This window comes from Blennius ocellaris (assembly GCF_963422515.1).
Source record: "Blennius ocellaris genome assembly, chromosome: 10".
NCBI lineage: Eukaryota > Metazoa > Chordata > Actinopteri > Blenniiformes > Blenniidae > Blennius > Blennius ocellaris.
Window position 1 is genome coordinate 13,571,960 of NC_137659.1, and position 14,139 is coordinate 13,586,098.

The 14,139-nt window shown below is 39.8% G+C and overlaps 1 protein-coding gene across 1 annotated transcript; it reads left to right on the forward strand.

The window, feature by feature from the left end:
• The first annotated feature begins 3,627 nt into the window (after positions 1-3,627).
• Positions 3,628-8,177, forward strand: rgs18 (regulator of G protein signaling 18). Its single transcript, XM_080503747.1, has 5 exons — positions 3,628-3,788; positions 4,251-4,355; positions 4,593-4,654; positions 5,231-5,397; positions 6,576-8,177. The coding sequence occupies exons 1-5, from the start codon at positions 3,667-3,669 to the stop codon at positions 6,828-6,830; spliced, it is 711 nt and encodes a 236-aa protein (XP_080359873.1). The 5' UTR covers positions 3,628-3,666; the 3' UTR covers positions 6,831-8,177.
• The last annotated feature ends 5,962 nt before the right edge of the window (positions 8,178-14,139 follow it).

Sequence of the window (14,139 nt, forward strand, 5' to 3'; positions counted from 1 at the left end):
TGCTAAATGACCAAGGCTTTCTCTGTCTTCCTGCCACCGAGACTATTTCACTATGAAACTCTGGGGCACCTTATTTCGATTGAATATGAACGAAAAGCAACAAATGAATTAATACAAAAAAGTAACGTGTGAAATAAAGAAAAAAATGTGAAATGCATGTGTTGTGTTATTGATGCTGGTAACATACATAGTACTGAGGCAGCATGTGCCAGATCGATCCGTGACAGAGCATATAGGTCAAACTTTACCAGGAACTCTCTGTAATCATTAATTGTCTGCCTGACTTCTCTATCCTTTTACATGGGTCACATATTTCATCAAATTGGTTCATTGTAATCTCCGTGTTGAGCAGTGATATTTATGCTTATCGCAGAGAGGGATGTAGTTTGGTTTTAATTTTTACAACAATGTTGGGGGTGGGTGGAACAATAGGAAAGGAGAGTGGAACTCATTAATATTGATGCAAAAAGCTGTACAAATGTATGTTTTTGTTAAACAAAAAAGTGCTTCACATAATAATGCAATGCTGGGACATACTGGAGCCTCTGATTAGGATATGACAAGAAATCTCATAAATTTTTCACATCAGATGACAGCAACATCCTTTGATTGGAAAATACAGAAAATCTGTAATCCAACCAAACATCATCTGCTTGGTGTGAGGAATCTGTGATCTTGGGGTGCGTGTCTGTATGTGGATATTTATGTGCCATGTTGCACGGGGCTGCGACTCGTTTCTATCGTTCCTCTTGTTGCAGGTGATTATCTGAGCCCACCCTCATGTCCTCCTCCGTGCTGCACGCTGCTCCCTTAATTGTTGTCAGGTGTTGAGTCGTTCCTCTGCCCTCTCCCCGGAGTGTAAATATTTGTCTGTGCCAGTTCGTTTGCTCCTCTGGGTTTGTTCCAGCTCTGCCTCATAGTTTTCCTTGTCTCGTCTGTCAGTTCAGTTTAGCTCCCTGACCTTGGCTGCTCTTGTCTTTTGGATATCTCATACCTGTGCTTTTTCCCAGTTTGGACTTATCGCCTGTGACTAAACTCTGCCTGTATCTGAAATATACTGCGAAGCACATATCCGTGTTGCAGTCATGCGCTTGCGTTTCCAGCCACCTCCTGACAAAATGTCTGCGGTTTGAGTTTAGAGTTAATCAGCTGAGTTTTATTATCAATGTTTGAGAGGCGACAGCTCTGCTTTACTTTGTTATTAAAAAAAAATTGTATTTGATGTTTTTCAGTCCGGTCTGTTGGTGAAATAGCTTTATTCATCATCCGGGAAAGATGAATTTCATTTTTCCTCGAGGCAAAAATGATGAAGTAGATCAGTGGTGGGGATATAGATCCTCATCCCTCCCATCAAATCGCACTCTGGGGTTATGCACAAAATCTACTGACCAATTAAAATATTTCTTTTTAATTCTTAAAGGCACACAAGAGCTCCGTGGATTAAGGGTCTAACAGTAAGACAATTTATTTGCTATTTGATTTATAGGTGGTTTGTGAACACAACTTGTAAGAATAAAGAAAATCAATTCAACCATTATTGGGAAGATGTGATTATGTCAAAGTCTCATATTTGCTTCATCATACTTGAAAATGTGACAAATTTCCCCAAAAGAAACATAAATGAGAAAGTAAGGAACTGCCTGTTTGGTAGATTATCTCTGTGTTGCAACAAGGTAATAAGATGCTGGGGGAACCTGATGATTTCTACATGAGATTGTAGATAGATCACATATACTGTATAGAAAAGATATATAAACAGGATTAACATCCATACAGCCATCCATCCATACAGCTATCCATCCATTCTTTACAGTTTCATCTAAATGGGGTCACAGTGGCCGTATAGAGAGTAGGGTTAAATTAAATACCCATAATAAACCAACATACATAGATATTTACAAGTGACTAGAAGTTGATAGAGACCGCAGAACATCAAGTATCAGAACATACAAGTGCTACATTAAAGTGAGCTGAGGTGCATACCTATGATGTCACATGTGTGAGGAACATACATTTGTGGGGTGAGCAGTAGCGCTGAGTACATGGATTGACCCCATCTTGACAAAATGACACAAATCGTCTATACAGTCTATGATACAAAGAAATAATCTGCATTACAGGAATGTATACACTTTTTCTTTTCATGTTATTCTTACTGACGTTTAGTAATCTCTGATCATGTTTGTCGCAAAGTTCACAAATAAAAAGCGAAACTTTCCCCTTTTTAAATATGAAAATGTGTCTTTTCTTTTCTGAGGAACTTGCTATGAAATATACATCAAAATAGAGAAAGCACATGTTCTCAGGTAAAACACAGGATCTGTCACTATTTTCATCTTGTTGGTTGTTGCTATTGCTAGCAGCATCACAAGCGCTTTGAAGTCTGAGCTAAGATGGATTTTTTTGGGTGGAATCACATGCTGCTAATAAATGAGTTGAGCTCATCTTTGCCTCTCGGCACAGCACACGTACGGATTTATCTGTGAATTTTCCAGATCTCACCTTGATCTCCAGAGTTCACCTGCGCTGCTACTCCTTAATGACATTTCAGACAGAAAAAAATGGCAAGCCCTGTCAAAGCACTCTAATTTCTTTAATAACCTCCAATACCTTTGTAGGCATCAATTAACTCGACTGGGACAGTTGTTGAGAGGAACTAATGATTTTCGGGTCAGGTTCTGAGGCGTCGGAGAGTTTATTAAAGCTGAACTTTCCACCAAATGACAATGTCTAAAGACAAATCTAGACTTCATAACAACTAAAGAGAAAATGAAATTTAATGAGACCTTCATTTGTGTATTTGACGGCACCAAGGTCTCTGCTGGTTTCTTTACCAACAGCACACATTCCCTCGCTCTAACACAGACATCACATTTGTCTCCATCTGGCCCAGAATGCACCTATTCCCTGTTGCCTTCCACTGTGTCACAACCAGTTTGTCTTTCTCCATTATGGCTCTGATGTTCTGGAAGGAGCGAAGCCCAGACTCAGTGCAGACACATTTTATTATTCATTACATTTTATTCTTTCCATCTCTAAAGCGTGTGGCCTTGCTGGTGGTACAAGTGGAAGCACGGAATAAGTGACCCTTCTTATAATGCTCGGGATCGCACACTTAAGGCAGACATTTACCAACAAGGTTCGCATTATTCATACAACATCACACTCGATGATCACACTGGTAATGGGAAAAGATAAACACAGAGGAATCAAAATGCTACAGTCTATAAAAATACAAATCTCTCTGTCTTTTTTTTATTTTATTTTTTTCCTGAATTATTACTTGAAAATTGCTGCGGTACAATGTGTCAAATAATGCCCAAAATGTGTTCCCAGAAAAAAAACAAAAAAAACACAATATCACCTCCAGCAAAAACAAACGGGAAGCGAAAAAAAAGAAGGAAAAAAAAAAGAAACATCTATGAATAAGCAAAGCCAGATGCTTTCTTTACATTTGTAAGTAAACAATTGTCAGGGTGTTGAAGCCAGAGGGGTTTTCTCCATCACTGATGGGGCTGTTAACCGTAAGCACACCATTACAGGAAGCAGAGCAGGTATGGGAAACCAAATGCGAGCGGGGTTTGTAAAAGACGTGGTGGCTCGTCGTGCGACGGGTTAAACTATTTGTGGCCTGCTGCTTTGCACGCCAGACACAGACACAACAGCATGGAGACGCTGCTTTTTCTATTTCCTCAATTCAACTACATGGCCCCAAAGGAGGAAGCATATTTCAAAACGCTTGGTCCAGAGGACTTGCAGGCACCAAAGATGAAGGACGACTGCAGCAGGTTCGTATCTGAGCCTCAGTTAATTGCTGACTTGATTTATGAACGAGTACTTACATGTTTCTTTTTAAGGAATGCATCAGATTCTCCCATAAATTGAAGTGGTGATACTTAAATCATCAGAAAAAGATTCAGCACCAGTTTTTGTTGTATTTCCTCATTTCCTCAGTAAATGTGTGATGTGTCCATGCACTGTGACTCAAAGCCAAATAAAGTCAGCATTACAGTTGTTGATTAGTTTGTCTTTATTTAATGTAGGTATATAAAACGTAAGCCTACATGACTTGTGTTGCTTTTCTATTTCACAAAGAGGTTGTGTAATTTATAGTGTGACATGTAAACCACCCTCGAAATACGTCTCTTCGGAGAGAAGTCAGTGATAAGTTGCTGATTTGGTGAATGGTGTCAGAATTGCAAATACAGACAGTTTGTGGAGCTTGATGTATTTTCCTTCCCTGTTTGCAGGCAAAAAGACAAGGAGAGGAAGAGTCGACTAAGCCTTTTTCTCACCAAGTCGGGCTCCCATGAAAACGTCAGTCCCCATAAAAAGACAAATACGACATCAAGCAAGTGAGGGGAAAAAATCATTAATTTCACATACAAGCAATATCTTGGACAACTGTTGTTCATTTTTAACCTCTGTTTCCTGTGGCTTCAATGACTCATTACACACTCACAGAAACATGGCATCTCCGAGAGCGACCAAGACACTTTTTTTTTTTTTTTTTTACATTTGCTGCATCATTAGAGAAGAGCTGACCGGATCGCTGATGTGTTTTTTTTCTTCTTTTTTTTGTTTCTTTGCAGCATCTCACCAGAGGCAGCTTTGCAATGGAGTGACTCTTTTGAAGAACTGCTAAAGCACTCAGGTCAGATTAATGCCCAAAACTTTTCAAAAACAAAAAAAACCTAGTGTCATCTTTCTGACAAAAAAAGCAGTCTCTTATGCCGTCAAACAATTTGCTCGATTTGAATTGCAGACTGTAACAGAGCACTGCGAGCAATAAATAGTTAATGGGGAGAGCAGTGCGAGTTTCACTACATCTTTTAATGTTTGTTAGTTCAAATAGTAATACAGAAACTGTGCAACTTCCTCCTAGTCCGAGAAGTTGCACTTTACAGCCATACTGAAGCACTAAACCACCAAATGTGCTCATCTGGGAATGGTTATAATAGTCAGTGCCTTGTAATAATGATGTCTGTTTAAATAAGTATTGTTGGGTATATTATGGTTAAAATTACACAGCACTCCTAAATAATTAAATTGCTTAGCTTAAATAACTTTTAAGGTGTCTCAACTTTTAGCTGCACTTCACACATGGGTGTCATTTACTGTGCATAACTTGTTCAGAGTTAACTCCTTTTTTTCCTTCTTCTTTTCTACGCCACTTTACTGCCATGACAATTAGTAACACCCAGTCTGTGCTTCTGCTTCTCTACATCAGATGGGGTACAAACCTTCGCTCAGTTCCTCAGGACAGAGTTCAGTGAGGAAAACATTGAGTTCTGGCTGGCCTGTGAAGAATACAAGAGCATTGATTCAGAAACAAAACTGCTGTCCAAAGCCAAATATATTTATGCAGTTTTTATTGAATCGGAAGCCCCTAAAGAGGTATGACACAGTGTCTTTATAGATCATAAACTGTGCAACTGCAAAAACCCTTTGGTTAAGTGTTTTCTCTATATATTTTTCACTGATAGCTTTTGGAGGTTTGAAATATTTATGTCATTGCAATAAAATAATAATAAAAAAAAAATAACCGTAGGCGGGTTATAAAGCGCTACATAGTCATGAGCCTGCAGCATGTTGACCTTTGTAAACAATCAGCGGCTCAGTGAGGTCATGCATCTCTGTACATGCACCATTGTAAAGCACGCTGGGGCATTTCTATGTGAGACACTTGTGGTTGTGGAAAAGGTTTCCACTTGCTTGAGTGTGTTGCAACTACCATCTGATCTGATGCTTTCGGTGCTTGCTGCAGTTTTGACCATATTAGAGTTTCTGTTAAGTGGTGGGTTTTGGAAAACTTGAGTCAGAGTCTCCCACACACTTCCATTTTAAAGATGAATGTATATTTAAATATGTAGCAGACTGAGATGCTCCGAGATGCACCAGTAAATGAATGCAACCTTCCTTACTGATGTAGGAATAAAATATTGTTTCATACACATGGATACTTGTTTGTCTTTTAAAAGAAACTTTTTTTTAATTCAAATATAAGCATTCTAGATCATTTTTATTCTGCATGAATAATGTCAGAATTAAAACACATTTATGAAAAGCAGCGAGTAAACGAACACCATATTCTGTGGTTACACCTAAGAAACTCGTGTTTTCAACCGCCAATGACGTTCACATCACATAATGGCCAACAATGACAGTCTGTGTCCATAAAGAGAAAAGCAGTCTGAAATTACCTTAAATTTAGAGCTGTGTGCAAATAATTTAAACAACAAAGATTCTTTTTGTTGAAACATTTCAAATTGTTCTACTTTACATTTCTCTCAATGCGGATTTGGGGGTTTCCCTAATTCTCTTGTCATTGTCTGATGTTTTCTCAGTCAAAGACAAATCTACTAGGACCTTCAACAAATCCCCTTTCTATTGTGTTTTCAACACTTTTTTTTTTTTTGTAAAATCTACCACAGAGGAAATGTAAATCCAAGACTCTTTCAGCCGAAGACAAATGCAGCCATTACCACATTTTGTGATATTTTCTGCTTCGTCTTACTGTATATATGCATATGCAAATTTTAGCGACTGATTCGGTGTGGTCTCTTTCCGCACAGGTCAACATTGACTATAACACCAAGATGGAAATCCAGAAGACCATCACACAGCCCACAAAGGGCTGTTTTGAAGCAGCCCAGATGAAAGTCTATAGCCTGATGAAAAAGGACTCCTACCCCAGGTTCCTGCACTCTGACATTTATCTGCGTCTCACCAGGAGGAAAGGCCCTGGAGCCACCATGTTTCGCAGAAGGTCACGCTCCTGTGTGTTCAATGAGAGGGGAGAGGCCACGACTGAGCCGTCAGCCTGGTAGTGGGCACAATTACAGGAGGATCACTGCTCGCTCGTCGAAACATTTTTATGCAGCAGATAAACCGTGATTTGCAGCACAATTGTTGAAACATAATGTGTGGTGCGGAAGTTTATTATCCGCAGGTTTGCTTCTGCAGGGTGCTTTTATTTTATAACCACACACTGCACCATGATAACTTGAGAGCTATAATAATTTAAAGGAACATTTTGGGAAATGCGCTTACTTGTTTTTGTGCCAAGAGTTACATGAAAACATGTCTTGTATGCATGGTAAGGCGCTACGGCAGTTGGCAAGTTGAGCTTAAGCATTAAGATGAGAAATAGGAGGAAACAGACGCCTCGGATCTATAAGTACTTTAAAACAACTATAATTTCACTTCAAATGCTCACTAATTAAAATGTTATATTTTGACAGTTTAATTCGTCAGAAAAAAAAAAGAAGTGATGCATTGTAGAGTCGCAGGAGGGTTTTTTAGGTGGGACATTAGCTGGCTAAGTGTAGATAAGGTAAGTTAAGTTAAATTTCTCCAGGCAATAGCTTTATGTCATGCAGTCATGGGAGTGAGATCAATGTTGTCATCCAGCTCTTTTGCGAAAAATGTAAGAAAGCAAAATTCTGAACAGTTTCAGTGTTCAGGGAAGACAGCTGGATAACGACTGACTCAATTAGCCTTTTAGGTTGAGAATACATTCCGAAAGGTTATGAGGCCACCATGTCACAGACATGAGGATATTTGAAAAGTATTGGATACCCTCTGGCCAATCACAATTGAATATTCTCAGAATGAAACCATGTTACTCTGCCGCACGGTGGGATGATCTATCCGTGCACTTTCTCTGAGCTGCTGTACAGCTTGTGGCTTCAACTTCTCATAGATGATTTACTAAGATTTCGTCAAATCTTTTTCTCAACTTGAATGACATGGTGATGGTTAGAGACAGAATTTCAGCTGAAGTGCCTCGACACTACTGACAGAACCCAGCCAGCCGTGCACACAGCCACACTGAGGCTACTCTCCTGACTTTAGACACGATACACTTCAATTGCTCTGTATTCCTGTCTGGCAGTTTCACCTTATACAATCATAATAATACACTTGATGTTGTGTACAAGGTAAATATGACATTATTTCATTAAGAAAAATCCTGGAATGTATCCATTGTACTGCACAACCCCCTCCAGACTAATTTACAGTGACAGCTTACAGATTTAATGACTGCACAGCACTGAACGTTGTTTTACAAAAGATATACACCTCATCCTTCTGCTATTAATCAAAGTGTCTCATTTTCACACCAAGAAAGTGCATATATCTTATTTGAATACTAATATTATGTTATGTTAATAACCAATGTCTTGTATTTTGCTACCATCTAATAATTTATGTATGACAAGGAAGAAGTGTATTGACTTTCTGTTGTAAAATGTACATACTATATTATACGGAGTAACCCAAATAAACACTTTCCTATGAAACCAGTTTTAATGAGGCCTTTACTGGCATTAATTAGTCTGAATGACCATTTTCAAATGTGACAAATGGAGCCATAATCTGTGCATATTATACCAGTGGGAGAAATTGTGATCGCATGTAGCTCTCTTTTCCAAATCACTGAAAAATTAATAGACCTTATCAAATCCCACCACTCCAGCACAGAATTATTCATAATACTGTATATGTATGCACAAGCTATACTTCTTACAAAGACAAATATGGATTAATTCAAAACTGTCGCCCCCAACCTCTTGAATATGTATGACGAAGAAACACATCCCTGCACAAGAAGCTGTATACACACCTCCGGTTTACCTCATTAACACAGATGTCAGGCTTTCTAGTTGCTTTCGAAGGGATAAAGTCCATCTTAGAGCCAGTCACTGTCATCCCTCCCAAAAAACCAGTGTGGAATACCACACATTTCAAATTAATTATGCATCTGTGCAGACGGCAGCAGCATGCATACGCTGTAGTTCCAGCAGGCTTCTCTCACACGAAGTCACCGAAGAGGAGGAGGCTTTGTTCTAATGGACTGTTAGCGAAAATAGAGGCTCAGCTCGCCTACCGAATACATCACAGCACAAGATTAGTTGTCTGCTAAGACTTTGCTGGCAGTTTGCATGTTTCTTTCCCATTGGTATTTAAATTTGTATCTCAGGCTGAGCTAAAAGCCTCTGAAATCATCCAGAAGTTAAAGATGTATTGTGCAACCTCTGACAGGAAACAAAAGAACGAGAGAGCATTTTGCCTGGAGATATGAAGCTTGTAAAGCGCGATGAGTACCAGTCTAAGAGGAGTATAAAATGAAAGGATTTATTATACCATGTCTAATAGTTGAGTTCTTTTACACAGATTCCCACTTAATTTTCCTACACAAAATGCAGAAACCATTTAACCTAATGAGATGTGATCTATATATGTTGCAGTGTGTAAGCGCAAACATGTAATGTAGTTTCCCCTGATGTGAAGAAGGTATATATAATGCCAGGTAAATACAATTATCTCGAAGAAAATAAAAAAACGTAATCTCAGCAGATCATCTATCAATGAAAGAAGGAGAGTCAGACATCCATTTCACTGCTTTGCATTTGCTCGCTGCAGGTAAGGTAAATACCGTACTTTGAGTTACAATGTGATTTCATATTACAGAATTTACAAACAAATAACATTTAGAATCTAATGGGACCTACGTTTCAAAAGGATAGCATTGCAGTGATCAAGCCAGAAGAGCCTCACTGTTACACGAAGCCAAAGTCTATTGCACATCTAAAGTGGGTCTCTGGAAGTTCAGGCTTTGTTCCATGCAGCCTGGTCGGTGGAGAAATGCCACTTTTTTCTTTTCTTTTTTTCTTTAAGCTTTCCCCACCTCATGTAAACCCGAGGCTGTGATCTTTCCCATCGCAGGTTTCATCTGAAGAACTGGTTTGTCCCATCTCCGAAGCTCTATATTCTGACTCTGCATGAGCCAAATTTAGCGAGAGATGTGCTGACTCCCAGGCTCAGATATTGAGTTGTGAAATTTCCCCCTCTTATAAATCCATTTGCACCTGATGCGGTTGGCCTGCAACGATATTGACAGACCTAAATAAATTTCGGTGCAGCTGAAAACAGAAGAGTGGGTTCAGTTTGAAAGTCTCAAGGTGAGAGTTTGTATCTTCCCCTATAAACACTGAACCTCCACCGAAGTGTTAGAAGCATATTTAGCGGCATCTGTTTATGCAGGGGGAGAAAGGATACAGCTGAATGCCAAATGAACGACAACTTCCCCTGAGTCCTAGAACAGATGCATGTTTATCAGTAAGTCAGTGGCAGGCTTGTGGAAGTAAATTCCACCATCATTTTTCTTGAGTAAAGGTTAAATATTATAAAAATCAATTGTTTGAGGAATCATCCATGTCTGCTTTGTTAAACCTGTCAAGTCAAGGTGGAGGAAATAAAACAAGTTATCTATACTTTTTTAGGAGTTTCATTTTTGCGTTGTACTTTCCACCAATGTCAAGCATATAGTCAGCCGATAGCTGTCTGGTTGTTTATTTTGATTTCGACTTTAATTGCCAGTGAATATTGAAAATTAAATGTAATGCTGAGGGAGGAAAAAAGAGTATAGAGGGTTACATGTTCTCTCTCTGCATCCCTGTGCTCTCTTTTCATGATATCAGTCAAGAGAAAGAGATGAGACACTAAGTAAACGAAATGCATGTTCACCGAATTACTTTCAGGGGGGCTTGAAATCTAATTTAAATGGGTTTTCTGTTACATCTTCACCCCAGCCAATCATCACCCTGCAGTGTGAGGCTTGAGATGCTTCAGCGCAAGAGTCCAAACCTTATTTGAGTTCAAACAAATAAAGTAAGCACGACCAACAACAGAGAAATCCAGTTCTGTCAGTAATTACAGAGAATTGAAGACATAAAGGTAGAAACAGAGAGCTTGAAGAGGACTAGAGTGCCACCCTGTGCAGGATGAAGAAACTGCAAATCCTCTTTGTATCACTGAGAGAGGCGCCACAAATTTCATAGAAGACATGCAGTGTGTATGAAAACAAACTAGAGCTCTTTTACCAAACGAGATCTTTGTGGCTCTACAGAGTTAATATTTCCTTGGATGTTGTTAACTATGACCATTCAAGTGTGCACAAATAAATTGTGCTATAGAACCATGAAAGGCTACATTTCAACAGGAGAGAAAAAAATAAAGGAAAATCATGCAGGAAAGGCTGCAGTGGAGACCGCTCTCCTCGGTATAGTCCTCATATCTTTTATGACTGTACCTTTTTTGAAAAACAAATTCCTCAACCTGGCGTGCCTACAAACATGCAAATAGGGGCTGCCTGGGTGTTTTCCATCACCTGTTTTGATTTACATTCTTGGTTTGTTTGGGCTCATCACCATTCAGCTGGTGGTCAAGAAGGTCAGGACAAAGGAAAATGGAGTGAACGTGCCCATGGTGATAAATGTGTGACCTGTACACAACCAGCAAAGCCAAAGGGAGAAAAGGATAATCCTCAAGATACGGTTCATAATCACATGACTCATCGGACTCATGATCAATGCAGGTTGTGCATTTGCAGGTCAGAACTGTCTCTCTGCTGCTGAGATTATTTTATGCCGGAGCAAATAGAGTTAAGTCCGTTCAGTGGCTGAAAAAAGATGCGAACACCAAATGACAGAAAAAACATTTGACAAATGAAGTGTGCGGCATGGTGAGATTTCTGCTGCTGAGTCATCATCAGGAAGACCTAATCACATTACGAAAGCACAAGCTGAGAAAAAACAAACAAAAAACAATTACCAGGTTTGTACTATCCCCGAAAACGTATACAGTCCATAATAGAAACGTGTTTTTTGAAACCCGGGCTGCAGAGTGGTGGCGTGGTGAGCACTCTGTCTGGGTTGTGCTTCAGGGGAGCCGCCAGTGTGGAGTTTGCATGTTCACTCTGAGCAAGTGGTGGACGAATATAAACCATATATCTGGGTTTATAAATTTACACAGATGGAACATTTCTGTCCGAATGCATCAAACCACTCGGTCCTTTGTCTTCTGTGGCCTTCAGAGTTTCTTCCATCATGAATTAAGCTAATTCTGTCTTTACTAGGATTACAAGCAACATTTAATGATCCCTGAACTTTACTTTTGTCTAAACCAGTGTTTTGATTTTTATAACTAGATACATCTATGAACCTTAGCCAAAAATGACAACATTTCATTAAAGTCAAAATAATAGAACAGTTAATGTAAGATACATCCGGGGATGCAAGTGTCCACAGCAAAAGGACTGCAAAAGCAATGTGTCATAAGCACGGCTGCATCGGACATTAGAGAACTCCAGGGAGTGGGCTCAATCAGCCCAATGACAGTGGCTACAAACAACTCAGGAGAAGACAAATGCATTGAAACAAATAATTGTGTATTGGCAAATCAAACCAAAGAGCATTACCATGCAAAAGTTTTTTTTTTTTAATCAAAGAAATGTGTATTCTTTTCATGGGTCTGTAACTTTTCACCCGAAAATAATGCAGCACAAAGTGCTTCACACAAACACAAACCCCCACCCCCCCCAAGTATAAACACAAGGCCTGAATTTAAAATCAAGGCAGCAAAGAGTGAGGAGCGCTATCTCACATCGAAGTGAAGAAACACTAGAGCCAGAATAAGGCATGTAAAAGATCAAACAATAAACCTTAAAAACAAAGATGAAATAATTAAACACTGAGGCCCTAAAAGAAATCAAAATCCAAGTATTAAAACAAATGATTGAATGATTAAACACAATGGTAATTACTCAAATGAGACATTAAAGTAAATTAGATTTAAATTAATAAATAAAAAAAACCTAATGAACATTAAAAAGACCACCATTTGCCCCATGCAGTACAACACATCTCTTTTGCATAGATCGGGTTGTTGATTGTGGCCTGTGGAATGTTGGTCCACTCCTCTGCAATGGCTGTGCCAAGTTGCTGGATATTGGCAGGAACTGGAACATGCTGTCGAATATGCTAATCCAGAGCATGCCAAACATGCTCAATGGGTGACATGTCCGGTGAGGATGCTGGTCATGCAAGAACTGAGATGTTTTCAGCTTCCAGGAATTGTCTACAGATCTTTGCAACATGGGGCCGTGCATCATTGTGCTGCAACGTGAGGTGATGGTTGTGGATGAACGGCACAACAATGGGCCTCAGGAGCTCCTCACGGTATCCCTGTGCATTTGAAATGCCATCAATAAAATGCGCCTGTGTTCATTGTCCGTAACATATGTCTGCCCATATCATAACCCCACCGCCACCATGGGCCACTCCATCCACAACGTTGACATCAGCAAACCGCTCACCCACACGCTGTCTGCAATCTGCCCCGGACAGCGAAAACCTGGATTCATCCGTGAAGAGAACACCTCTCCTACGTGCCAGACGTCATCCAATGTGACCATTTGTCCACTCAAGTCATTTACGACGACGAACTGCACTCAGGTTGTCTGGTTGACAGTTTGTGCAGAAATTCTTTGGTTATGCAAACTGATTGTTGCAGCAGCTGTCTGGGAGGCTGGTCTCAGACCATCACGGAGGTGAACATGCTGGATGGGGTGGTCCTGGGCTGGTGTGGTTATATGTGGTCTGCGGTTGTGAGGCCGGTTGGATGTACTGCCAAATTCTCTGAAACCCCTTTGGAGTTATACAGGCGTTTATAAGTATTCCTGTACTGGATTTCAAGGGAAATTGTCACAATCTTGCAATGTTAGATGACTGGCAGTCTTAATTATGATTTTGGTGTGCAGCCCAAACGGGATTTCCTACTGAAAAAAGGACCCTTAAGTTTTTTTACATTCTCTCACACAAGTGACAGTGTTGAATGTACAGCAGTGTGTTGTCAGCATAGCTGTGGGAGTTGATGCTGCGTCTTCTGATGATACCTCAAAGTTTGCAGCATGTGAAGGTTGAAAAGGGTGGGACCAAAGATAGACCCTTGAGAAACACAACAGTTCATGTCATGGCTTTAAGATGTATCTACATTGCCAACAGAAATAACTGAGCACAACAAATGAATCAATCGATTTAACTTATCCCAGCTATATCTGTTTATTTTTTGCCATATTGGATATAAACAATCAAAGAAGAATACAAATAAGTTCACACTCAAAGATTCACCTGTGTGGAGGAATAATGATTTTGAGCTTTCCTGACAAGCCGGTTCAGAAAGGATCGATTCCCATCTCCAGCTTTCCACATGCCGAAGCATCTTTGAGCAAGACACTGAACCCCAAATTGCTCCCAATGGATTGACGGCACCTTGCACGGCTGCAGCCTCCAT

Bases quoted from the DNA above. Each gene is read 5' to 3' on its own strand.
- rgs18 (XM_080503747.1), top strand. From the start codon at position 3,667: ATGGAGACGCTGCTTTTTCTATTTCCTCAATTCAACTACATGGCCCCA. The intron at 3,789-4,250 runs GTTCGTATCTGA...CCCTGTTTGCAG, and splicing joins ATGAAGGACGACTGCAGCAG to GCAAAAAGACAAGGAGAGGA. The intron at 5,398-6,575 runs GTATGACACAGT...CTTTCCGCACAG, and splicing joins AATCGGAAGCCCCTAAAGAG to GTCAACATTGACTATAACAC.